This window comes from Notothenia rossii (assembly GCF_949606895.1).
Source record: "Notothenia rossii genome assembly, chromosome: 2".
Classification (NCBI taxonomy): domain Eukaryota; kingdom Metazoa; phylum Chordata; class Actinopteri; order Perciformes; family Nototheniidae; genus Notothenia; species Notothenia rossii.
Genome location: NC_136904.1, coordinates 39,143,321 through 39,171,309, shown reverse-complemented (window position 1 = coordinate 39,171,309; position 27,989 = coordinate 39,143,321). Strand labels below are relative to the sequence as shown.

Here is a 27,989-nt window from a genome sequence, read left to right as displayed (position 1 = left end):
CTGGGCAGAGAACAGTCACTTCAGCGTGAGTGAGAGGAACAGAGAGACACCATGAGGATCACACTGTGTCTCCTCACACTGGTGTGGTTTCCTTCGATTCAAGCTGAGGGTGAGTTTTTCACAAGTTTATTTTTATGGTTGTGCGCATACAAGACAATGACCATTTCAATGTTCGATTTAAGCTTGTGGAAACTCAACAAGAATCAAAACAGAGACAGTGAGTAATCTGCTTCGTGCTGATAGAGACTCTGACACAACCACCACACATGCAATACCGAAAGCGAGAGTTTCCCTAGTAAGTGCTGAGCAGAATCCGCGTCATGTTTTATCTGTTACAATTTTTAAGACAGCTATGTCTAAAATAACTGGTACTTTATTATTATTATTATTATTATTATTATAACCCCTATATATGACTTTGTACATTGTTTGATTTAAAAAATGAGTCTTAATGTATTTGTAATTAAGACATTTTGAGACTTTCATAAACTTTGAAGTAATTCTGCCATAAGATTTATAGTATTTTGACCGACATCATTGTAACTGTAAACCTCACTGGAGAGTTATGTTTTCGTGTACCTTAACTGCTTATTTTACAATAATCACAACACCTATCAAAGCATTTTATAATGACTTATAAAGATCATAACAAGATTATACCACTTCAAATGTCTCACTCACTGACATGCATGGGTCCTAATGTTTTATCATTCCCATTGTTGTAACAGATTGTAATGTTTTCATAATGCATTATACTGTAATCACACGGTTTCCATCATTTTTCCCTAGAGGATCCCTTATTCTGTCACTGAGTTAACTGATGACGCCTGACTGATGACATATTGTATGGCTGTTTTTTAATCCAATCCAATCCAATCCATTGTATTTCTATAGCACATTTTAAAAACAGAGGGTTTGCCAAAGTGCTTCACAACGAACATAACATTATAACAAAATATAATATTACAAGAATAGATAAAAGGCACACAATAATAGATAAAAGGCACATAAAGGCTATGGACAGACAATAAAAGCATAGCTCAGATTGACTCGAAAGTGAGGGAAAAGAGGTGAGTCTTTAGGCGGGACTTAAAAGTTTGAAGAGTGGGCGACAATTTCACATGGGGGGGTAGGTCGTTCCAGAGCCTGGGGGCTACCGCTGAGAAGGTCCGGTCTCCCCTGATCTTTTTCCTTGTTTTAGGGACTACCAGCAGCAGCTGATCAGCCGACCTCAAAACTCTTGATGGGGTGTACACATGTAGGAGGTCGGAGATGTACAGAGGGGCCAGCCCATTAAGCGATTTAAAAACAAACAATAGAATCTTAAAATGAACTCTAAAATGGACAGGAAGCCAGTGGAGGGAAGCCAGAATTGGTGTGATGTGAGCAGCCGAGCCGCAGCGTTTTGTACCAGCTGCAGGCTTGCCAGCCTGGTCTGGTTTAGGTCGGCATAAAGTGTATTGCAGTAATCTAGAAGAGTAGAAACAAAGGCACGAATTAGACGCTCAAAGTCTAAAAAGGATAAAACCGGTTTAATTTTGGATAGGAGCCTCAAGTGATAAAAACTGGATTCAACCACAGAGTTTATCTGTGTATCTCATTTAAAAGCACTAATATTATAATCCATAACATTATAGTTGTATAAATACTGATGAACCGAAAAATTACCCCAAATAGTGAACAAATAACTGCATAACTGCAGTAAATTAGAGTCAAAAGAGAGAGTTCTTATGAATTTCCTGTGACCATTGCAACAGAAATGGGTTTCCTGTGAGTTTTAGCACATTTTGAAACATTTCTGTATTATCTATTTTTCCTCTTTCTTTCTTTTTAGTAGGAATAATACACTTAAGAAATACTTATTTTGACAATTCAGTTGTGTGTTCTCCTTTACACTTGGCCATTGTTCTGCTTACCCTTTGTTTGTGTTATCTGCACATTTCTCTAATGCAGTTTTAACTTGTGTTCACGTCTTCATTAGCCTTATCATGCCAGATATGAAAAAAGACATTGTCCTTGTTAAATTATCTTACTAACTATTTTATTTCTTCACACATTTGAATAAAAACCTGAGGTGCCAGGTTATGCCAACTGTATTTAAAAAGTTGTTTCACACCCCTTAAAATGAAGAACGCCTCGAGACCCCCCGGTTGGGATCCAGTTTTTTCATCAAAGAAAGTTCCTAGCATACAGGCAGATATTATACATCGACCCCTGGTTAAATATTTAAAAAAAAATCTGAAATGTCCATGAGTGACCAGAAATGATGAAGTACAAGGATACTTGACCTTATACGTCATTATAAAACATAATGTGTTTTGACTATTGATATAAAGCATTGTGAATCAGAGAGGCATTGTTACTGCAGTTTGTCAATATTAACTGACTGTAATTTGAGTTTATAGTTAAGATTAAATATAATGTTATTGTATAAATGTGCTGGTATTAAATGTTGAAGTATTCTTTGATCCGTTTTATAATTTTTATTTTTGATAGATACAATGTCATATTTTTTGTTGATTGTTATGTGTGTATCTGCTTAGGGACTGTGATAGAAATAAGCTAGAAGCTAAATCTGGAATAAATCGTCATTTATTTTGAGGTTAATGTATTTTATGCAGGGTCCATGTTTAATAAAGACACTATCGTAATATAATTATAAAGTGCTATAAGCAATTCAATATGTTTATAATGCAATATAGACATGTGAGTGATACCAAGTCTAACTGTTTGATCTTATTCGTCAAGTCAGTCATACTGTATACATATAGTGTCTGACTCTTTCACTTCTCTCTGTCATTCTAACAGACGACTGTAGACAGGTCCTGGGTACGTGTCTCAACAGCGAAGAGATCTGGACCAGGTAGCACAAAATACAAGCTCATATATTCTCCTCTTTCTTTTTGAAAAATGTATTTTAAATGACTGTGTACAGTAAAGTCATGTCAAAAGACGACTTCATTATGTTGTAGGTTCACAGGAAATCCATACCTATTCTACACTGAACAAAAATATAAACGCAACACTTTTGTTTTTGCTCCCATTTTTCATGAGATGAACTCAAAGATCTAAAACATTTTCTATATTCACAAAATAACCATTTATCTCAAATATTGTTCACAAATCTGAAAGAATCTGTGATAGTGAGCACTTCTCCTTTGCCGAGATAATCCATCCCACCTCACAGGTGTGTCATATCAAGATGCTGATTAGACAGCATGATTATTGCACAGGTGTGCCTTAGGCTGGCCACAATAAAAGGCCACTCTGAAACGTGCAGTTTTGCTTTATTGGGGGGGTCTGGGGGGGTCCGAAAACCCTAGGGTTAAACCCTAACCCTAACCCTAACATGTCACCCATCTCCTTCGCATAGAGTTGATCAGGTTGTTGATTGTGGCCTGTGGAATGTTGGTCCACTCCTCTTCAATGGCTGTGCGAAGTTGCTGTATATTGGCATGAACTGGAACACGCTGTCGTATACGCCGATCCAGAGCATCCCAAACATGGTCAATGGGTGACATTGACATATTGTGAAATGTGTGTTTTCAGGTGTTATGAGTCCGAAATTACAAGGTGCAGAGTAATGGGTCGTTCCCTGACTTTCATTCATCTGATGGTGAACTCGTCTCAAGAGGTGAGCTCGTATTTTTTGGACAACTGGCTCCCAGCTCTCGTCAAATCTGGTTTTCAGACAATCGCGAGTTTAAATGAAATGGACTTACATTAGCCAAACAAAAGAAAAATAGCTTGTTGCTTCATCAATCACCAAGAAGCATTCACATGGTAATCTTAAGTTAAAGGGGCCCTATTATGCCATTTGGGTTTTCCTTTCTCTGAAGTGTGTTTTGTTATGTTTAAATATGCAAATGTTGCATTATCCAACTCTTATGTTTGCTGAAATAAGGAGGAATCTTCAGATGTGACAGACAAACTCAGTCATAATGTATAATAAACAACTTTCGATTGAATTTGAAAGACCTTTTGGAACATTAAAGCATGTAAACAGGTCACGGTAGGCACAAAATACAAATATGAACCTGAAACTAAGCATAAGACTCCTTTAAAGTACTAATCAACACTGTAAAATAACTCTACAAGTATGAGTCTTGCCTTCAAAATCTTGTTTAATCAAAAGCATGATAGTATAGTGCATCATAGTATGAACAGCAAAGTGTGTTCTGTAAAGTAAAAATGATATGTTTAATTTATAATGCACTGTATTTACTGATAAATGTTTTATGTTTTTAGGCAGAGGAGAGTCCCACTCCGCAGCACACGGTTCACATCCCCTCCACCTGTCTGCAGAGGATCAGCAAAGATTCGTCTCAGAAGGAGGTCCTGCTGGTCGCCACGGTGATCAACAGCACTTTATTTAAGGTCAGTATCTTCTGAAGGCTCCTTTCAGGAGAGACTGGTCAGGTGAATGGATTAGGAGGTAAACCTTTATATATTTGTATATAGCAACTTGTACTTAAAGTTGTTGACATCCAGTAGTGTTACTAAGATCCTTTACTTACTAATACAAAGTATAGCACTGTTCCATTACAGTTAAAAGTTTTTAATTGAAAATGTTATATAAGTAGATGTACACACATAATATTAGCTTAATTTAATGAAAATAAAAGTAGTCATTAACCATAATGGCTCCTTCTCACAGTATCAAACAACAGTATTATTATTTATTGTAATGATTTAACAATAGTATTATTAGTACAGTATTGCATTATATAATTTAAGCATATCATGTGTTTTTATATGAAAAAAAAAGGAAATTAATTTTTGCACAAAAAATACAGTATCTGTCTCCAAAATGTAGTAAGATAGACTTGTATTTTATATAAATACTTAAGTGAAGTACCTGAAAATGTTACTTTAGAACAACATTTAAGTAAATGCACTTTGTTACATTTTATCACTGTGTACATATGTGTGTATTATACAACGTTGTACTTTCCCCTCATCCCAATTTGCATTGATTCCAGTAAACTTTGTACATGCACAATCAGCCATTGTGTACTATGGAAATGGAGGAAAAGGTTGATACTTTAGCTAATGTTGATATGAATACCTAACCCTCGCTCTGTCTCTGCAGCTGAGCCCCCCGATGATAGTCATGGGGAGAGGGCGGGTCATACTAGAGAAGCCTATCATCAAACAAGTTCTAGGGGGGTTAGTCCTGGTAGTGAGGGCGGGGAGCAAGCCTGTCAGAAACCTCCCACAACCCGTCAGATTAACCTTCAGACACAACAAACAGGTACACAACACAACCAGCTGTGAAATCATTACAGTTTGACTCCAATCTGCTTTGCTCTTATTTTGAATGTCTATATGTTTCAGGTAGAAAATGGGACATGTGTGTTTTGGCAGGACTTTAACGATGGAACAGGTAGGCAACAAATGCCAGCCTAAATTCTTATTTGAACTTAAATTAAAAAAATCTAAACTATATGTGTGTTTTTAGGTGTTTGGAGCACAGACGGATGTGAAACCAGTGAAACTAGATCGGAGTATATTTGTAGCTGCAACCACCTGAGCTTCTTTGCTGTGCTTGTGGTAAAATATAAATGTTATTTTACGGTACCCAAATGCTTACCATTGTGCATTAGCACTCATAATAATAAGTGCTTTTTAGCAATAATCATGACACATTCATAACTCCTGGTCTTTCATTGACATATTTTTGCAAGCCTATGTCTGCAATGCATTATTAACATGCCTATAATTTCCAATATGATTATGCTCAATATGTGATTATAATGCATTATATTACATTGTATGATGTATTACTACAATACTATGTCGATGATTGCAAATGCTTGTATATAATGTGTTAAAGACATGGGCCTCATTGGTAGTGTTTCTGCGAGAACTTAATCCTAATATTTCCTATGTTTACAATATACAGTATTTACTCAAGAAGCTTCCATGCGACTCCTGAACTTAAAATAAAATCATTTGACTTTATTGACATTTTCTTTGTTCCAGAACCCAGCACTATCAGTACAGTCTAAACGCAATGCTGTGATCCTGAGCTACATCACCTACATTGGTTCAGCACTCTCCATCTTCTTCACCATCATCAGCCTGATCATCTATATATGTCTACAGTGAGTTATTTTTTCACTTAAAATGATAATTTACATAACTTTTCTGTAGGTTATAGTATAATAAAATTAAGTAAAACATGACACTTATACTTTTTGTCAACTAAAGCAATACTCTCGTAATAATACACACTTTACCAGAGATGCTAAGTGTAATTCATTAATACAGATAAATAAAATAGAAAGTATGACCTTTAAACATGTGCATGCAAACAATGGAGACATAAGTAAGGTGTGCAAAGTGGATGTGATCATAAGTTATAAATTCAACAAATGGTTTGAATTTTGCAGAGATACAGAGAGTTAGAGCCAGTGTTGGAGTCAAGTAGGAAACAGTAGCCTTTCAGTCACTGAAGTCCATACTGTGACACAGCGAGGATGAATGTAAAAGTCAAGGGCTGCCAGATAAACAACTGAGACTTTAAGTGAGGCAGTGTGTTCCTCTCGCGGTACAGATGGGTGTAATCGGCTGCAGAGGTTTGCCGTGTGTGGGTTAAATAATCTCTGTGGTTTATCAAAGTTCCTGTTAGCCAACTAGTTTTTTTTTAAACAGAATGATGTTTGTAGAAGTACAAATGTTTTATGTTATAGGTTAGAAGTGCTCTGCTAGTTTCAGAGGTGGAAGAAGTACTCAGATTGTGTACTTAAGTAAAAGTAGAAGTACCAGAGTGTAGGAATACCCTGTTACAAGTAAAAGACCTGCAATAAAAGTTACTCAAGTAAAACTATTATCATCAAAATATACTTAAATTAGAAAAAGTAAAAGTAGTCGCCCATTTCAGAATAATATATATGATATGTTCTGATTATAATTATTGATGCATTAATGTGTTTATCACATTATTGCAAAGTAACTAAAGGTATTAGATACATGTAGTGGAGTAAAGTACACTATTAACCTCTGAACTGTAGTGGGGTGGATATACAAAGTAGCAAAACATTTAAATACTTAAGTAAAGTACTTGAGTAAATGTACTTAGTTACAACATTTTGAATGGTGATGCTGATATTACAGAGCTCTTTAAAGGGGACCTATCATGCAAAATGCACTTTTTTGGTGTCTTTTATATATAAATATGTGTCAGGGAACTCACAAAGTGTAAGAAAATAAAACCCTCTCTCTTTTCCTCTGTGCACTAATCTCTACTGTAAAAACGGGGGTACAACGGAGCTGATCCAGATTTGCCATCCGATATGACGTCATATCGGATGGTGGACCCACGGCCCTATCAGAAATGTTGTTTTCAGAATCAATGCCCAACGTGTTTTGGAAGTAATATGGTCTTTGTTTACATTAGCAAGTATTGCTAACACTCAGAGCTAACCTGTACTGGAGAGAGCATGTGTAAAAAAAGGAACTCACCTTGTGGTAAACCCGCAAGAGAAAAAGCATTTTAGCTCCATACTGTTTCAGAAATAATCCTTGGTGTGGTCTTGAACATGATATGGCGTTTCATCACCGCAGCATTTAGACTACCGGGTCCCGCATGAGCAGGCACAAGCTCCGCTCCCTCTTAGTCTTTAAAAAAAAGCTTTATACCCCGAATCAGCACTTTAGTAGCAGGGCTGAAATAGAGGGGTATGATGCATGGCTAGTATGGGTGATCTGTTTGGTATTTTGAGACAAACACTTCATAGACATGTTTTTATATATCTGAGACCTATACTATTGCCTAAAAATAACATGATAGGTGACCTTTAAATTCAGAAACAACAGCAGTATCTGTTCAATGTGGGCCCATAACTAGGGATTTACTTTGCTTGTGGGATGGGTGAACAGCATTTGAAACCCCACCTTTGTCACCTAAGAACTGGGAGTTGTGCGCCAGATGTATCAGGCCATATCAGTATCTCTTAAAGACGACCATATGAAAATAAAACTTCTGTCTTTCAAGATATCTTTACTAACACAACTATTCAGACACTTTTTTGTGTGTACAGAAAACAGACTGCAACACTACAGGGCCTTCAGGAAGGTGTGTGCATTTATAAATGGAACTAGTTTGTCTTGAGTATACCCCTAACCCGGGACAAGTTTATTGTATTGGAGCCATCTGGTTTCCATTTGAAGTCTGAGTATTATTCACCAATCACGTACAATGAAAAAGGAAATCTCAGAGTCCTTGGGCTTTAATACAAGACAATTGAGCTTTCTGTTCAAATTAGCTTGGATACCGGCTGCTTGTTAAACAGTGAAGTCGCAGAGATCTCCTCTGAACCATTCTTGCATCTGGATTTGCTAATCGGACAAGAAATAATGAACTAAGCACTTAAAAGAGGAAGTCTTGGCCTGGATACCAGCTGGCATACCTTTGATCCAAGAAAACATTGTCCCTTAACCCTAGAGCAGGGGTCACCAACCTTTTTTAGGATGAGGGCTACTTTCAAAAAATAAAGCAAGTCGGAGGCTACTTTTACTCCTCTTTTTTTTGTTTTTTGCAGTGCATATATTTTATATTTATATATTATATGCTTACCTTTAACCTTTGTGTGCTGTTTGGGTCTGTGGGACCCGTCTTCAGTGTTTACTAAAAGAAAATGTATGCAATTTAATAATTTTAACCTGCTTTATTTGGGGGTGGACCTCACATCCTCCAGGGGGGATCTCACATCTTCTAGGGGGGTCCTCACCTCCTCTAAAAGATTTTTTTTTAAATGTTGAAGTGAAATGCACCAATCTGCTGCACTTTGAGTACAAAATGAATTTATGGATACAGCTCTCAACACTCATATGAAAGGGAGCTGTATACTTTTCAATACTCCAATCATCTTTAGAATATTATCACAACCAATAACAAATCATTTAAACTGGTTTATTCTTATCTTATGTTACCTAATTAGCATTCTTTCTTTTTATTTATGCATATTTTACTAATCACTCCCCTTTTAAACTGTTTTTTGTACTGTCCTATAGTACACACTGGAATGACTTCTTACTTTATCTATATTAAATAGATAAAAGTGTGCTCTTCCTAGCTCTCTCGCTTTCTCTCTCTCTCTCTCTCTCTCTCTCTCTCTCTCTCTCTCTCTCTCTCTCTCTCTCTCTCCCTAGCTCTCTCGCTCGCTCACAGAGGCTGTGTGCTCCTCCTTGGCGATGACGGGTTGCGTTAAAAAAAAAAAAAAAAACATATTTGTAAAGTGGGAGGACACAAACGGGATTTCGAAAAGTGCGGGGGACATGTTCCCCCTGTCCCCAGTGGAGATTGCCTGTGTGTGCGTCAAGTGGAATAAATATATATGCAAGTTACAACACACACAGAGTAAAACTCTGCTCCTCATGTGTTGTATAGGCTGGCATGATAGGCTGTTCAATGGGGCTGTTGTGTTGTGTAGATTCTGCCAGAAGGAAAATCACCGGGGAGGTGCCACATTGCTTTTCTTCCCGACTACAACGCTGGTCCCGCAAATCAAGCAAAACGTGATTGGTCGATATTCATTGTGGGGGTGGGGGAGGAAGGGTGTTAGATAGATATAGAGTTGTAGTAAGTAGATAGAGTTCGCTATGATTTAGGTTTTGTTTATGCATAGAGTAGATTATTTTAATTACATTTCCTTTTTTGTTTTGGATTTGCTTGGCGAGCTATTTTTTAGAAAATGCCCGGCGGGCGACTCACGTTGCCCCTGCGGGTGACTGAGTGCCCGCGGGCACCGTGTTGGCTACCCCTGCCCTAGAGGCTTAGCATCATCTGGCCGATAGCAGACATGCTCCAGAAATAGCTGAAAACATGGTACTGTATCTGCTAAATAGGCAGTATAAAAATGATTGTAACAAACTGAATACTGTTTCCTTTCAGACGACAGCGTCCTGAGAAGGCTATCGGTGTGCATTTGCAACTCTCAGTAGCACTGCTCTGCCTCCACCTCAGCTTCCTGCTGGGCAGCTTCTGGGTGTGGCAGCTGAAGGAGGGTGAGGAGGGCTGGGTGTGCGGGGGTCTGGGTCTCTTCTTACACTGGTCGCTGCTGGCCACTGTTTGCTGGATGGCTCTGGAAGGATTCCACCTCTATCTCCTCTTGGTCCGCGTCTTCAACATCTACGTCAGGAGATACCTGCTGAAGCTCAGCCTGGTTGGATGGGGTGAGTCTGTGTTTCTGTCGTCTGAAAGTTGAAAAACTGCTAAATCAAAATACTCTCTGTAAACAGCTCATGATATGTAAATACTAGCATGTACTGTATTGTCATATTTCTGTCTACCTGGTATATCTTCAAATCGATCTTTGGCAACAGCTAAATATCTCGGCTTATGATTTTGTTCATTACACAATCTTGCCAAAAACCCTCTTATAGAGTACAGTGTAAGGCAAATTATCTGGAGAACCTCTTTCCAAAACCTTTCAACAGTATAATATTTCCAAAACATGAACCTCTTTTTAGATAAGCATTTCTGCCCAATCCACCACCACCTATTGGCAGTTCATGAGACTGCAAGTTTTCAACTGAGTTCGATTCAGTGAGACATTGTTGGAGATAGACTGAGCTCTTCTCAAGAACTCACATCTTAGATCCATAACCCAGGCCCTTTTCAGAGCTGGAAAATGCAACTATCCTATTCCTTATTCCTTATTATTATCCCTTATTATCCTTATATATTCCTTATTAATAACATGTGAATTCTTTATACATATTCTTTTGTATTTTGACTGACAAAAATCTCATGAACATGAATCCAAAAAGGAGGTGTGTTCTGTTATTCTGCATGTGTGCTGTTGTCAGGGTTTGTTGAAGTAACTTCTGTATTTGTTGTGTCTTTATGCAGGTATTCCTACACTGATTGCAGGGGTTTGTGGGATTTCAGGTGTTTATGGCAAATACACTTTGAAAATAATTGATGCCACCAACCCCAATACAACATCACAGATGTAAGAAACCAAGATGTTGTGATATTAAATATTTCACCACACGGGAGGTTGGAAGCAAAACGTTTTTATTCTCAACACGTTATTTGGAAATAATTGATTTTCTTTTTTTATTAACTTGCAGATGCTGGATGAGCAGCCAGTTCCCACATATGCCTTTAGTCAGCTACCTCACTACCATGGCCTTCCCTTGCCTGGTTATACTGTGTAATTTCTGCATGCTGGGGTTGGTGGTGTTTAAGCTGTGGAGGCTGAGGGCGGGCGGAGGCAGTAGTGGCTGGAAGAAGATGCACAGAGAGAAAGGGATTAGATTATGGAAGGACTGTGCCACGGTGCTGGGCCTCAGCTGTGTGCTGGGCTTACCCTGGGGGTTAGCTGGGACCACCTACATCTCCCTCTCTGGGATCTACCTTTTCACCATACTAAACTCCTTGCAGGGTCAGTATTTGCAGATCTTCATATAAAATATCCATTGTGCTTTTAACAGTATATTAAGCCTTTTCTTTCTCCTTCTCAGGTTTGTTTATGTTCCTGTGGTCCGTAGCTTTGACCTACAAGCCTCGAACTGATGATAACTCCTCAAGCAGAGACCCTTCCTCTCAGAAAGTGATGACTACCAGTTTCAATAACTGATAATTACAGCTCTGTTCATCTTCTGGCCCATCTCCCAGCTACCTTTTTTATCTAAAGTCCTGGAGCGAGTAGTCTATGCACAGCTACAGTCGTTCTTAACCACGCATGGCATTAATGAAAAGTTTCAGTCTGGCTTCAAACCCATGCACAGTACTGAAACAGCCCGTTTAAGAGTTTTTAATGATCTGCTCCAAGCCGCCGACTCAGGTAGCCCGGCTGTCCTGGTGCTGTTAGACCTGACAGCTGCCTTTGACACTGTGGACCATAGCATCCTGTTGTCATGGCTTGAACACTCCGCAGGCATCACATGCTCTGCCCTTGCATGGTTCAGGTCCTACCTGACAGACCGTAGCTTCTCAGTGCAGCTAGGCACATTCTGCTCTGCTAAAGCCCCTCTTACCTGTGGGGTTCCCCAAGGCTCGATTCTGGGCCCCATCCTTTTTCTATAGTACATACTGCTCCTAGGTTCAATTCTCACAAAACAATCTTTTTTGGACCCCAACCTCCATCCTCCCCGGTATATATTCTGGGCTCCCTCAATAAAGACATCCTCCCCTCTGTCATGAACCTTGGAGTGACCTTCAATAGCGCTTTTACATTTGATAAGCAGGTCAGCACCGTAGTCAAGACCTGCATTTTTTTAAATACGACCATTGGCCAAGACCAAGTCGTTTTTATCTTTTAAAGAGCTAGAAAGGGTTATTAATGCCTTTGTTAACTCGAGACTGGATTACTGCAACGCTCTGTATGTGGGTATGGACCAGGCCTCAATTAAACGCCTGCAGCTAGTCCAAAACGCAGTTGCACGTCTTCTCACTGACCATAAAAAGCGTTACCACATCACCCCAATTATGGCCTCACTACACTGGCTTCCAATTTTCCATTTTCTTTTAAGTCATATTTGCTTATTTTGTGTGCATCTTGAGCCGGTGAGGACACTATCTACTGACTCAGCAATCACTGTAAGTTATATTCTTGTTTAAATAGACTTCTCTGTTTCATTTATTCTACTCAGTATAATTGTTCTGTAGTTATTGTAGCTAAAACGGCGATTTCTGAGAGATTTTAAATCTCAGATCTGCTCAACTCAACCTGTTACACAGGTCTCAGTGGGTCACGCGCCTCAACCCTGCATTACAATAGGCAGCGTGAGTTAGTAAAACCTTCATCTAAAAATCTTTTAAATAGCGCATTTAAAATCTGAATAACTCAGTGTTGCAATAGGCAGGAACACTCTGCTGTCGCCCATCAGCTGAAGAGAGTTAACTAATTAGAGGGGCGTGCCCCCACAGCTGTGAGAACTCAGCAATCAGGTGTCCATCTTAGGTGGCTCTTTCCTGGAGCGTCAGCCAGACGAAGACATTGGAGTCCTATGGGAGTCAAAGACCGACAAAGACATTGGAGTCCTGTGGGAGTCACGAGGGAGGCAAACAGGAGGCAAATCCTACTTTGATTGAGCTCAGTATCGCTGGTGTTTTCTTTTGTTTTATTCAATTCTCTTTGGTTTTCTAGCCCCTCATACTATAATCATGTGAATTTTCTCCATTCCTGTTCATGTGTCCTCTCGCAATTATCACTGGCCCCGTGTATCTCCTAATCGATATAACCGGCCTGCTCTTGTCTATCCCACATGCTCCACTGAGATCTAACATCTCGTTTAAGGGGGGCTGTGGAACTGCCAGTCAGCTGTTCCTAAGGCTGACTTCATCTCTGGCTACGCTTCCCTGCAGTCTCTGGATTTCCTTGCTCTCACGGAGACCTGGATCACTCCATCCAACACATCCACCCCAGCAGCTCTCTCCACAGCATATTCCTTCTCCCATACACTCAGACCCTCTGGCAGAGGAGGTGGCACTGGTCTCCTGCTCTCTCCAAAATGGAGCTTTTCCCTCTTCAAGCTACCTAACTTCACTCCTTCCACCTTTGAATTCCATGCCGTCACAGTAACCCATCCTATACAATTAACCATTGTAGTTCTCTACCGTCCACCTGGCGCCTTGGGGGACTTCTTGGAGGAATTAGATCATCTCCTCTCACACATCCCTGAAACTGGCCCTCCCGCTGTACTTCTCGGAGACTTCCACCTCCAGACAGGGAAGATAGACGAACTAACATCTCTGTTAACCACCTTTGCTTTCTCACTGTCTCCATCCCCACCAACTCAACGCTGGCAATGTCCTTGATCTCATATTCTCAAGAAACTGCACTACTTCTAACTTCTCTGTAAATCCGCTCCACACATCCGATCACTTCTTCATTTCATTCTCTCTACCCCTTTCCAAACATAACAAACTAATCTCTTCTAATTCTGCACCTGTCCGCCGTAACCTTCGTTCCCTCTCCCCCTCTACCTTTGCCTCATCGGTGCTCTCAGCCCTCCCTTCCTCTGACTCGTTCCAACTCCTGCCTCCAAACTCTGCTGCAGAAAATCTCCTCTCTACTCTCTCATCCTCTCTGGAATCTCTCTGTCCTCTCAAATCTCGGCAGGCTCGTCAGTCCCCTCCTGCTCCCTGGCTAAATGACGCACTGCGTGCTAATAGAACCATCCTTAGGGCAGCAGAGCGGAAATGGTGGAAATCCAAACACCGTGACGACCTCTTAACCTATCAGGCTCTCCTCTCGTCTTTCTCTGCTTCCATCTCTCAGGCAAAAAGCACTTTCTTTCAAGATAAGATCCAATCTTCCTATTCCAATCCCAAAAAACTATTTTCTCTCTTCTCCACCCTCTTGGACCCCCTCAAAGCCCCTTCCCCCTCCTCCCTTCTGTCAAGCGGCTTTGTTAACCACTTTGAAAAAAAGGTTGATGATATTCGCTCTTCTTTTTCTGACTTACCTTTACTCACCACTGGGTCACCTGACCCTCCCTTCACCCACACACTGACCTCCTTCTCCCCTCTCTCTCCAAGTGAGGTTCTTACCCTCGTTACCTCTGCCCGTCCTACCACCTGTCCTCTGGACCCTATCCCCTCAAACCTTCTTCAGACTATCGCTCCTGATATTCTACCGTTTCTCACCCATTTCATCAACACTTCTCTAACTTCTGGTCACTTTCCAAACAGTCTCAAGGAGGCAAGAGTAAACCCTCTCCTAAAGAAACCCACTCTCAACCCGTCTGATGTTATGAACTACAGGCCTGTCTCTCTCCTCCCGTTCCTGTCTAAAACACTTGAACGCGCTGTCTTTAAACAATCTCCTGTTATCTCCATCAAAACAACCTTCTGGATCCACACCAGTCTGGTTTCAAGGCAGGTCACTCAACAGAAACTGCTCTCCTTGCTGACTCTGAGGAACTGCACACTGCTAAAGCAGCATCCCTCTCCTCTGTCATCATCCTTCTGGACCTGTCGGCTGCATTCGACACAGTGAACCATCAGATCCTCCTTCGCACTCTCCAAGAACTTGGAGTTTCAGGCACTGCACTTTCCCTCCTCACCTCTTACCTCAAAGACCGCACCTATAGGGTAACTTGGAGAAGGTCCGAGTCCGACCCTTGTCAATTAACTACAGGGGTCCCTCAGGGCTCTGTTCTTGGTCCCCTCCTCTTCTTCTTGTACACAAACTCGCTCGGATCTGTCATTAGCCCGCATGGTTTTTCATACCACTGCTACGCTGACGACACCCAACTAATTCTGTCCTTTCCCCGCTTAGAGACCCAGGTCGTCGCACGCATCTCTGCTTGCCTAGCAGACATCTCTCGGTGGATGTCTGCTCATCACCTCAATCTCAACCTTGACAAGACTGAACTGCTTTTCCTTCCGGGAAAAGATTGTCCCACTCTTGACCTAACAATCAACATCGGCACCTCTGTTGTTTCCCCGACTCTGACTTCAAGGAATTTGGGTGTGATCCTAGATAACAAACTGTCCTTCACTGCAAACATTGCTGCTACAACCCGCTGCTGCAGATACACGCTTTACAACATCAGGAAAATACGTCCCCAGCTGACCCAGAAATCAGCGCAGGTTCTGGTCCAGGCTCTCTTCATCTCACGTCTAGACTATTGCAACTCCCTCCTGGCTGGTCTGCCTGCATGTGCCATCCGACCTCTGCAGCTCATCCAGAATGCAGCTGCTTGTCTGGTTTTCAACCTTCCTAAATTCTCCCACACCACGCCGCTCCTCTGCTCCCTTCACTGGCTTCTGGTAACTGCTAGAATCCACTTCAAGACACTGGTACTTTCGTACCATGCTGCGAATGGATCTGGCCCTTCCTACATCCAAGACATGGTTAAACCGTACACCCCAGCACGTGCACTCCGCTCTGCATCGGCCAAACAGCTCGCTGCACCCTCACTGCGAGGGGGACCCAAGTTCCCATCAGCAAAAACACGAGGGTTTGCTATCCTGGCTCCAAAATGGTGGAATGAGCTCCCCATTGAAATCAGGACAGCAGATAGCTTGCACATCTTCCGGCGCAGACTGAAAACTCATCTCTTTCATCTCCACTTTGAGCGATAGAATTACTAACAAAGCACTTATATACTAATAAAGGGCTGGCTTATCTAAAGCCAGTTGAGTAGCACTTGAAATGTTAGACTCTATGAAAACTGATCCACTTATATGATTCTGTTTTCTTCAAGGTTGTATCTTCCCGGTCGAATGTACTTATTGTAAGTCGCTTTGGATAAAAGCGTCAGCTAATGCAATGTAATGTAATATTTTTGGAAATATTAGTTTATTCAGTTATTGCATAAGGAATTTTGCTTGTTAAAGTTGATTTGAAAGACACAGTTATATAAGTTTACCGGTCAGAGATCAGTTAAATAAAGGTAGATATTTTACTGTTATAAGCTCCATTTTGACTCTGTGGCTCTCTGTTTCTTCACTGAAAAAAAGAACACATTGGATTTACTCAATTCAATTGTGGACATTTGTTGCACACAAATAATTTGCTTTGGCAGCAACCTATAGAATTGTTTTAAATCAACACAAACGATTTATGTCCAATCAACGCAATTACTTTGTTGATTCAAAGTTATTGAAATGTGTTTCAATAAAGTAAATTAAACACTTTCATCATTTTACTCCAACCCATTTTGATCACTTTATTCAAACACAATTCAATCCCTTTTATTCCAACACTATTTGATCACATAACTCTAGCAATATTTGTTATTTTAATATTCCCATGTCTATTACATGTTTTCAGAATTGTATTTTTTTTTGTTATACATTATATTTATAAATATAATTTAATGTAAATATGAAACAGATTTTAAAAGCAAACATAACCCACTTTTTTTGCATTGAAAACGATTAGAAAGTTTTGTTTCAAGACCTTTATTCAAGAACCTGGAGATTAAATAATCACTCAAGTCTTTCCAAAACTAATCTCCAATTTGAGAAGTACAAATATTAAAAAGGACCTTACATATCGTTTAGCAATTTCGTTACAACAACAACAACGTAAACAAAAAAACAAAAATATATATATATAAATAAAGCATCCCCTGCTTTTTATAAGGCATCAATAACTGCGATGGTGGGAGAACCAGCCACACCACTCAGTCCAGGAATGTATACTCTGCATCTCAACTACAAGAACAGTGTAGGAACAGCGAGCCGTGAACATGGACAGTGAACATGGACATCTTCAAGTTTTGGGCCTTTCTTGAAAGGTCAGATGCATCCACCTCCATTATAAGCTTCTGAATAACTTCTAAGGTGTTGCGGAGCTTCAACGGGTAATTCATGTTTAGGGCATACATGAGTCCAAACAGCATTACAGCTGCAAGAGCCACATTCTCCAGATCCTGAAGCACCACCACACCCTCGAGGATAACTCCGACATCAGAATAGTCACTGCTGGGAGTCTCTCTGGCAACATAGATCCCCACTGTTGTTTCTTCTACCTCACGTAGTGTGTTGGCCTCAGTCATGTCCTGGTGGAAGACAAATTATTTCTTTAAGGATAAGATTTTTTTTACTCGGACCTCATTAAGACACAATTTGCTTATTTGACTCTACTGTGGCACTACACTAATTAGCACAATGCTTGCGAAGAAGAATACCTGGTTTGTTTTCACCTGTGGGTTTCACCAGCCTGGCTAACAGATTGTAGGTTGTACATTAAATTGAGTGAATGGTAATTATTATTGGTAATATATATATCAGCGACTTTAAAAAGAGGAGAAGGTTGGAGAGAATAAACAGGTGAAATGAAATGACACCAAATGCTGGAGACTAATGAGCAAAGCATTAGGTACTACTCCTGATTCATAATTCACCCTATGTAATGTAATATAAGCCCCACAGGTGGAAGATACTGCAGCCTGAGGAGGATAGAGCTGTCCTTAAGACTATTGCATTAGTATTTGAATGTGTCTCTGGAATCAGAAGAACACAAATCATGATAGACCATGTTAATTCTAACAAAACCAATTATAATATCAATTTCAGGAAGACAGCTATGTAACATGTCTGGTAATATGGTCTGGTATATCTGGTCAAATGAGGTTCTTTTAACTGAGGCTATTTTTCTTCTTAAAAACATGTTCAAACTAACTTCTTTTTTGTATGTGGCCTACTACTTTAGCACACACTCACCATGTACTCCTTCACCAGATCCTCAGGATCCTCATTGAGGTAGATGCAGAGTCCTTTAATGAGGCACTCCCTGTCAGCATCGATGTCTTCCTTAAGGATTAAAACAAAGAATATAGGGACATTTTAATCAAATTGAACCTATGGAGTGGTCACATTTTGGGATAATTTACCATTGTAATTGATTTTAGACTGACCTAATGCCAAAAAGGAAATATTATATATATACACACACACACACACACACACACACACATATCTACACATATACACACAGTTAAAAAGTTCTTACCGTCATCATGGCAGCCATGTCTTTTAACTTCTTGCCCTGCTGCCCCGATTTTTTCGAGAACACCCTCAGCAGACTTGCGGAGTGTAGGTCAAGCTGTGACAGGAACCTTGACTGTAGAGCCATAGTTGTAATCCGCTTGAATTCTGCGTTAACCTGAAAAAAAAATGAAACCATTTTTTAACAACACGGCCCACTGACATACACACATTTGTTTCATTAAACTTACAGCTGCCAATCACATAACTGTATGCACTATGCATGTTTGCTCAGCATTTGATTTCGGCTATGGAATATTGGGTGCGAATGCTGAAAGCATTTTGCTCTACCGAGATGTAATCCAGCTCGACGCGATCTGATATATTTTAGACAAACTTATTTTTTTAGGCGGCTTTGATGTAGTGCTAACTTATACAATCATATTCGCCACACTAGATACGAGATTTGGACCTGAAAATCGCCAATAATATGTTTGTGAATGTGTGACGAATCTGATGACAGAGGCAGACCACAACTGTTGTGTTCGGTAAACACAACATGTGGAAACCAGTTAGTCTGAAAACCAGTAGGGACATGACACCAGCAGTATGTGCTGTGTGTTTCTGTTCTCAAGGAGGTTTAATAAGAACTTGTGCTAAACAAAACTTGCAGTCATTTTAATTTATGACGTTATCACGGTATTTTTCCTTTTAACTCTAGGCCCAAATTCCTCGCTAAATAAATGTTCCTCCTCCTCAATCCTATTTTTTTCGGCCCCCGGGATGACGGACATCCTTAAACTCAAGCCCTACTCATCTGCTTCAATCATGTTCCCACTTTTTCAAATATTCCTACTACTTCACCTTCTTCTTACATATTTAAGCCAGCAATGCAGTGAAGCATCAGCTTTTCAACATCCAGCATTCCTTTGCACCTACTTCTGAACAACATCGTAATGGGGCCAAGCTTTACTCTAACAGTTGCATATACCATCTACAGCACAAAAAAGTTACACCATTATCTTTGTACTCACCTCCATTACACCAAAGAGAGCTGGCCATCTCTCTTGTACATCACTGGTCATGGGAACATCACTAATGACTTCTTGTCTTCTCAATGCAAATGTTTTCTCCATTTTAGCCTCAACTGTCTCTCTGTTATTACGCTTCTTGTAATCTGAAAGGAGTTCAACCCTCATCTTCTCCAAGGACTGGGCGCATTCTCCAAGTGGAAAGTCAGGGCAGTAGGCCACTTCACCCCTCTTTGGTTTCTTAACTTTAAAAGCAGAAGAACGTTTCCCTTCTGGTTTATGTTTCAAAGTATTTACACATACTTCAGGACATCCCACTTTCCGGAGATGTGTGCGGTAGTTGGACAACTTGTATTTGAGACTAGTCTTCCATCCCCCATAGCCAGAGGCTGAGCCTTTTTCTTGTAAACGTGGATGCTTCATGACGAGCGCCTCTGCAACTTGGTCAAACTCCCTGTCCGTGGCGTAGACTTTGTGCTTAACTACCTCCTGAATCAACCCCTCTAGTATATCAGACTTGAGCTTTGAATCAGGAATCAACAGTGTCCCTTCTTCTCTGAGAACTCTGTGGGCCTTTTCAAGCTTAATCTCTGCATCATACGAAAAACGGGGAACATGGAACACACCTGGCCATGAAGACCGTGAAGAAGTGGACTCTGGAGATGTGAGAATCCCGGTGCTGTCGCCTAGAGAAGATGTGGTGTCATCAGGATGACTGGTTGGTGGAAAGGAGCAACTGTCCACACATTGATCTGCATCAGCATTGAGAGGTCTGCATGATGTGTATATGACCTTGACTGTAGCTTTGTCTTGTATTTCTCCCATGGAAGTTAAGTTCATAAATTCATCGCCAAAAAGCGTGTCCATGAACTGCAGCCGAAAGGGTTCCTTTACATTACACTGAGTCTTTATCTCATTCTCCAGTTCATTCACAGTTGAAGGCAGGCCAGCAGAAATCACCACCCTCTGACAGCTGTCAGCCCCTAGGATTACTCTGAGAACAGCTGATGTCATCATGGTCTTTCTTCACCGTCTGTTAGGAAAGAGAGTATATAAACAATAAAAGGTTTATAATTAGTTTTATTTCAAGTACATGGGGCTTGGTAGAAGAGTGAATGCTTGTCATTTTTTAAAAGGGTTCATTGTGAAGAACAATAACAATGTTATTGGACCAATGTATAGGGTCGGGTACTGTTCACATTTGAACCCATAGATATAAACAATAGATGGCTCATCCATGCTGCTGGCCAATGGAGACCGACGTTGCAACATGGCCGCCATCTTGCTGCAGTCAGCTTGCTCATTCATAACATTATGGTTTACTATTTAAATAACCATAGTTTGCTCAATTTTCAAACAGGTTGGTTTGTTATAAACATCAAAGATGTAGTTATGATACTGCATGGAATTATGAATTTTTTTTCAACATGTCTTGTTGTCTCCTGTATCATAGCCATGCTAATAACGTTTATAATAAACCAAACCGTTTGTAAATCAGTCAAGATTTCAGCGAGTTAAGAGTATTTTTGTGCAGATCACTCACCTTACAACAGTAGCTGGTGACTGCAGCAAGATGGCGGCCGGTGAGCTACGCTGGAAAATCTCCCATGAGCCATCTATTGTTTATATATATATGTGTTTGAACCGATACCAGTACCCAACGGTACCTATTCTCGGTACTTTAGTCTGTACCTGCCCAAGCAGTGTTTAATTTGTTGCTTTACCTCAGACACAGATTGATCTCTTCAAGGTCACCATCCGCACACATCCAACCAGATAGGCGGCCAAGGGATACTCATCGACCAGTTCACAGACTTCCACAAGAGCAAGTTCTCGTGACGGAGATGGAGTCACCTCAAAGGCTCTGTAGTGCTCACTATACCATCCACACAGCAGTTTCAAGACAAAAAACACTCTCTGATGCAAAATGCATATTTGATGGATTTCCCCAAATTCGGGCAAGCCACCTTCCGACCCATGGACAACTACCATACCTGTCCTGTAGTTTATTCCCTCCACAAGAGCAAGTTCTCGTGACGGAGATGGAGTCACCTCAAAGGCTCTGTAGTGCTCACTATACCATCCACACAGCAGTTTCAAGACAAAAAACACTCTCTGATGCAAAATGCATATTTGATGGATTTCCCCAAATTCGGGCAAGCCACCTTCAGACCCATGGACAACTACCATACCTGTCCTGTAGTTTATTCCCTTGCTCCAAACATTATTTGCAAGGTGTATTTCAGATATGTCAGGATCTTTCTGTTTAAAAGCTTGAACTAGCTCCTCCTTCAAAACATCTAAGGGGACAGAAGATACATCTGAGACATCCAGCATTTGTTTATCAATACTTGGAGACGACAAGTGGTAGCCAATCATAAACTGATGTTTCACAGCCAGAGATAGGGGCACGTTTTTAAAGCAACTGGTGTGTTTGATTATGTTTTTAAAGAAACTGTGCTTTGCCTCAAACCTCATAGTCCAAAGTCCCACAAGAGGCCCAAAAAACCTTATTAGTTGTGGGTAATGTTCTATGTAGTGGTGTTTGGGACGCAGTCTATTGTTAGGAAAAACCTCTTGATACCTTTGTCTATGGTCTGACATTTTGCTCTCAAGGTATGCAATAGACTCGTTATAGAGTCGTTGTGAACTGGGGCAACCACAAGCTCAACAATCTGTTTTAGGTCCAACAAGACCTGCCATGCTGGATCATGCTCAGGAATCTTAGGCCCAATTATAAATGGGAGCAATCTTAACAAGCACCAGTTTTCATGGGCATTACCACCTATGGTTTTCCTGTGTGAGAGATTTTGTGGCAAAATATGAGGCTTATTTGTTTTGTCTGTCCACTTGTATGGGAAATGTAGAATGGAATTGTTAATATCTTCCAAGGTTATGTACTTCTTTGAGATTAGAAATGTTAGACAATGTGCTATTTCAACAGGCACAATGCCTTCAAAGAGATCGTGGGCAATGTCAGGAGGGTAGCCACTGATGACATTAAAATGAGAAAGCGCTTTAGTCAAAGGAAAAGCTATTTTAACTCCAAAACAGCTGCTGCCACTATCTAGGGCTGTTCTGACATGAGTGTCATGTATTTCCTTTTGTTCTGAGGCTGAAAGTTCCTGCTCTAACCTCATTTGATGCAATGTCTGAAGCTGTTGCAGTACAAAAACGACAAAAATAGGTGCCTGAAAAATTCTCAACAAAACCCGCTAATCCATGAGCTCCTAAATTGTCTGCAGCAATAGTTTGAACTGTACCTTTGAGCGATGTTTCCAGTTGTGGGACAAAAATTCCATCAACTTCCAAAGACCTGAGATCACGTAGAAGTGGCTCTAAAACCTTGTCATAGCCATAGGTCTTAACATTGTCTGTTTTGCACAAAATAGCTAAGTAAATGGAGGACAAAGAGGAATGAGACCCTGGGGGTAGGTTACTCAGCACCCAGTACACAGCACAAAGTTTGTGGGTTTTACGGGAGGTGCCAAGAGGGTTACAGACCTCGAAGTCATCAACATACAAACCAATAGATACCCTTAACTCTTGACCTGACAATAAACTGTTTTGCTTACAATGCAGACCATCCCTGAAACACTTGTACACAATTTCTTTTGCTGTCTCTGTTTCCCTTTGCGTTTCGTGACTACAAACTAACTTGTCCACAATATCTTTCCTATTCAACAGCACCTGTAGAGATTCAAGAATGGGGACATACTGGAAGGTTTTCTTCTCTTTAGCATCCAAAATACATTCAACTGGTTCAACAATATTAAAGTTTGCCTTGTAATACTGCTTACGTTGATATGTAGAACTCAAAGGACCACCCTTCTCTATGGCTTTATTTATAGGATTCCCAGTGCACAGAGAAGTGGTTATTTCCTCTATGATAGCTCTGTCAACCTGGAGTTTGTGCTTCTGAAAAATATCAACTAGAACGCCATCAGTGTGGGAACTCGAGAGAGAGCTAGTTAAGTTGTGAAGCTCTAGCAAAAAATCATTGATTGCTGTGCTTGGTACATGGGTTAAATGTTCCAACTTTAACAAAGCTGCTGCAAAAGTTTGTTCAATTACATTTGGAAGGTCATTCGGGGCATAAACACTGCAATCTGGTTGTGCATCAGAGTATGCCTCACCTATTTCATCATCTGAAGTATTTTGCGCAGATTCCAGAGAAACAAAGGTGGTTGATGTCACAATTTCTGGTTTAAAATCTGTAATTGAATAATAAGTATGTTTTCTTCTCCAGTGGGACTTAAATGTTCCGTAGATATTTGTTTGAAAGTTGCAATCTAAAAACATGCAAGTTACAACCTCATTTTTGTTAAGGTGTGCATTAATGTGAGCCCAGTAATACCTTTCCGAGACAAGATCCTTACAAGGACATAACTGGCACCTAAATATACAGCTCTTGGATTGATGACTGGTTTTAGTCACATGAAATCTATTCAAATGAATTAAAAGCGCATTCCACGTTTTAAAAGTGCAGGGGCAGCTTACATATACACAAGGAAAACGATTATTATTCCCATAATATCTATGTTTCACTCGATAATGTTTTAATATTTGGGACCTACTTGGTAAAACTGAGGGGCAGGCCTTACAACGCCACATTCACAGCAACATTCTGGCAAACTTGCAGCACCATTCACTGCAAAAGACAAATGGAAACAAAGAAGGATTAATGTCTAATGAGAAAATTCTGACAAAAATGTAAGACAAGCTGTCAAAATGAAATAACAAACATCAATCAATAATAAAATGGGGAAGGTCTAAGTAACAGTAGTGACACAATTGTTTATAAAAAGCATTTCAAAAAGTGTGACACATCACACAATGGCCAATCACACCGAGTGGGACAGGGTTAAACCAAAATACAATTGTATTCTCACCACATCAATTTGAGCCCACAGTAAAAGCGCCGACTCCAGACACGCACAGAGTTCGCGTTTCAATCTGCTGCAACAAAGAGCAACACAAAAAACACTTATACAATGCAAAACAGTATTTCTATAGACAAAAATTGTAAATACTCTACACATACGGGAAGTAGGGGTTCTGGAGGTGCTGCAGCACCCCCTGTTGGTGAATGGTGTACATTTTTTAATGGTTACTATTATGTTCATGTTACTGTTAAAATCTCTCCCCACTTTTGGCCTCACCCCCTAAGTAAAATGACTTCCCGCGGCTATGACTCTACAGGTCAACAGATTATGTTATTTTGAGGGATGATGCCAATCTTTTTTATAGCAGATCAACAAATAGCCAATATACATGTCTGCATCTGAAAATGTAAATGACACCATTGCTCCCTTCAATGTACATGTATATATACGGCTGGGTACCTACCGAAATAATCTGGTACCAAGTAGTATCGACTTCTCAAGTCAAAGGATACCTATCCTTATCATAATAATCACTGCTACATGGGGCACTGGGAAAGTCAGATGATGTCAGTCTGCATAATAATTAACCATGTGCTGCATAATAATTAGCCATGTGCTTCTGGTAACTAGAGCATATAGCCTGTCTGTATCACCTAGAATGACGCACAAACATATATGCCCTAAAGCTGATGCACCGGACTGCTAACCATGCTAAGCCGTTAGCCCCTAAGTAGCCGTTAGCCCCGTTAGTACCCTAATCAGGTTTTAAGGGTAGCCTACTGGTATCATAATTCTGATAAACGATACCCACACTTCTAATCCTGTTATTTACAGATAAAATACATACTCACCACAGAACTTGAGCCACAGCAGAGGCACTACGGTCGTCTGACGGCAATCTACAGCAGCAATCTGCAGCAGCAAAAACAGCATTGACATTAAAAAAGCATGGCCGTTTTTCCCTTGCTAAAATTTAGCATAACTTTGGAGCGTGGCTTGGTTAAAAAGTGAGCGCCCCAGCCTCTTAATTAAAAGACAGTAATGTAAACTCCTACTGCTCGTTGACCAAAGCTTTCGTTTGAAAGCTAACGTTAATCCTAATGCGACGTTAGCTAACAATGGCTAAATTAACAGATAGCATTAAGTAACTACGAACCAACACCTTGCGGCGGGCCCCACCCGCCATTTTCACAGAGGAAACGTAGCACATGGTAATTCAACAGCACGAGAGCAAACTTCATGACAGTTCATTAACTTATGTTGGTGACTTTCAATGCATTATATTACATATGGTTACGCATTAACTAATATTCCAATGTATTCCAACCATCCATACTTACCGATCCAAGCTGGGTAATGGCGGGACAGAGCTGCCTTCCTTGCTGCTGTCTTCTTCCACAAAGAAATGCATTGCGCGATTTCGCGGGGTATATTGCGGTGGAATTGATACATTTATTTGATTGACTCATTTTATCCCAACATGACCTAAACAAGTTACATTACATTACATTACATTGCATTTAGCTGACGCTTTTATCCAAAGCGACTTACAATAAGTGCATTCGACCAGGAAGATACAACCTTTAAGAAAACAGAATCATATAAGTACATCAGGTTTCATAGAGCCAAACATTTCAAGTGCTACTCAACTGGCATTTAGAAAGCCAGCCCTTTATTAGTATATAAGTGCTTTGTTAGTAATTCTATCGCTCGAAGTGGAGTCTAAAGAGATGAGTTTTCAGTTTGCGTCGGAAGATGTGTAAGCTATCTGCTGTCCTGATTTCAATGGGGAGCTCATTCCACCATTTTGGAGCCAGGATAGCAAACCCACGTGTTTTTGCTGACGGGAACTTGGGTCCCCCTCGCAGTGCGGGTGCAGCGAGCTGTTTGGCTGATGCAGAGCGGAGTGCACGTGCTGGGGTGTACGGTTTAACCATGTCCTGGATGTAGGAAGGGCCAGATCCATTCACAGCATGGTACGCAAGTACCAGTGTCTTGAAGTGGATTCTAGCAGTTACTGGAAGCCAGTGAAGGGAGCGGAGGAGCGGTGTGGTGTGGGAGAATTTGGGAAGGTTGAAGACCAGACGAGCCGCTGCATTCTGGATGAGCTGCAGAGGTCGGATGGCACATGCAGGTAGACCAGCCAGGAGGGAGTTGCAGTAGTCTAGGCGTGAGATGACGAGAGCCTGGACCAGAATCTGCGCTGATGTCTGGGTCAGCTGGGGACGTATCCTCCTGATGTTGTAAAGCGTGTATCTGCAGCAGCGGGTTGTAGCAGCGATGTTTGCAGTGAAGGACAATTTGTTATCTAGGACCACACCCAGATTCCTTGCAGTCTGAGTCGGGGAAACAACAGAGGTGCCGATGTTGATTGTTAGGTCAAGAGTGGGACAATCTTTTCAAGTTCATGTACTCTCTCCACATAAAATGTAGATTCTACTCAATACTATTACATTTTGCTTCGGAACATGAGGCAATTGTATAACATTCACACAATAGGCTTGGATAAATCCAACAGATGGCCAGTCCCCCTTTTTTCAGTGTTGTAAGGTTAGCATTGCTATTAGTCAATGGTTCAAAGTTCACCCAAGCTGGTTTCATTTGAATCTGCAAAACAGATGTCAAAGGCCATAACACAGTCATTAGCTTAGCGCTCCCCCGACCCGTCCCTAACACTCGATGTTTGCAGGTTTAAATGTGTGTTTCCTCCTGTGTGTGTACAGGTCTTGCCTATAGGTTCATTTGTTTTGTGTAAAATCATTGTGTTCTTTGTTTTGTGAAATGTCAGTGTTTGTCAGGTTCTTTGCTTTTGTCTTTTTGTTCAGTCATGTGATGAGATTTCTGCTCTGTTAGTGTTACTAATGTGGCTTTGCAATTCATGGCAGCTTACCCTCAGGGCTAACAAATATACTGATTGGCCTGGAGGTGTTTGCGAGCTTTAAAAAGGTTTTTTTTTCAAACAGGATACAAAATACCTCAGACAGCTGGACTGATGGCTTTGGGGCGGGTGATTGTGCACACCTGGGGCCCTGGGTTGTCCCTCCCCCCTCACCTGTGTCTAATTGTTTTCCCTCACCTGTGTTTGATTCCTCTGTGTATTTAAGCGCTGTCTTTTGTTGTGCTGGAGGCAGTGTGTGTGAGCTGCTGTTGGCCGCAGGCTGGGCACGTGAACAGTTTATTGTGGCTGTGTCATTGTGTGTGATCTAACATTGGGTTGATCATTTAATAAATGCCCCGTCGGGTTATATTTTTGGATTCTCTGCCTCTGCCTCCTTGCTTGGTCGGGCCGCTCAAAGGGCAGTCTCACACAGCTCTTGCAGGAACACCTACAAATGCACTAAAACAAAGGCAATGTGGATGTTACAGATACAGATTTGCGCCATCGGATGGCTATCCAAGGTCTATAAAACAAAAATATTCCATATAAAAAATACCATCGAAAAAGTAATATAAAAACAAACACACTTTCTATAAAGACAAAGTCTATATTGCATTATATTTTAGAGTGAATTAAAATTAATTAACTGCATAAAACCTGTTGACTCTAAAGACAAATAAGGCTTTCTGATGCATTTTATCAAGAGTCAGACACAATGGCGCGTTCACACCGCAGTACTTTTCCCACTTTAGTTAAGATATAGTTCCGAAATGTCGCGTTCACACCAAAAAGAG

At 40.7% G+C, this 27,989-nt stretch overlaps 2 protein-coding genes across 3 annotated transcripts; one reads left to right on the top strand and one right to left on the bottom strand.

Annotated features, from left to right (window-relative positions):
* The first annotated feature begins 14 nt into the window (after window positions 1–14).
* adgrg3 (adhesion G protein-coupled receptor G3) lies at window positions 15–16,407 on the top strand. Of its 2 annotated transcripts, XM_079667403.1 has the most exons (12): window positions 15–109; window positions 2,809–2,863; window positions 3,550–3,634; window positions 4,249–4,377; window positions 5,093–5,254; window positions 5,338–5,386; window positions 5,462–5,553; window positions 5,986–6,107; window positions 9,899–10,179; window positions 10,859–10,961; window positions 11,083–11,396; window positions 11,476–16,407. In XM_079667403.1, exons 1-12 carry the CDS (start codon window positions 52–54, stop codon window positions 11,589–11,591), a joined length of 1,566 nt encoding a protein of 521 aa, XP_079523529.1. In that variant the 5' UTR covers window positions 15–51; the 3' UTR covers window positions 11,592–16,407. The 2 variants fall into 2 exon arrangements, with proteins under 2 accessions (XP_079523529.1, XP_079523530.1); XM_079667404.1 differs by lacking the exon at window positions 2,809–2,863 and having other exon boundaries at window positions 36–109.
* Window positions 16,408–17,121: 714 nt separating this feature from the next.
* LOC307029600 (uncharacterized protein) lies at window positions 17,122–25,039 on the bottom strand (the record flags this gene model as incomplete). The annotated part of the gene is made up of 6 exons (XM_079665680.1): window positions 24,324–25,039; window positions 24,009–24,082; window positions 19,435–20,464; window positions 18,426–18,578; window positions 18,137–18,226; window positions 17,122–17,472 (listed from the first exon to the last, which is right to left on the bottom strand). The coding sequence occupies exons 3-6, from the start codon at window positions 20,446–20,448 to the stop codon at window positions 17,122–17,124; spliced, it is 1,608 nt and encodes a 535-aa protein (XP_079521806.1). The 5' UTR covers window positions 20,449–20,464; window positions 24,009–24,082; window positions 24,324–25,039.
* Between the last annotated feature and the right edge of the window lie 2,950 nt (window positions 25,040–27,989).

Coding starts and splice junctions, on each gene's coding strand:
- adgrg3 (XM_079667403.1), top strand. CDS start 52: ATGAGGATCACACTGTGTCTCCTCACACTGGTGTGGTTTCCTTCGATT. Junction 6,108..9,898: donor ATCATCTATATATGTCTACA/GTGAGTTATTTT, acceptor GTTTCCTTTCAG/ACGACAGCGTCCTGAGAAGG. Junction 10,962..11,082: donor CCCAATACAACATCACAGAT/GTAAGAAACCAA, acceptor ATTAACTTGCAG/ATGCTGGATGAGCAGCCAGT.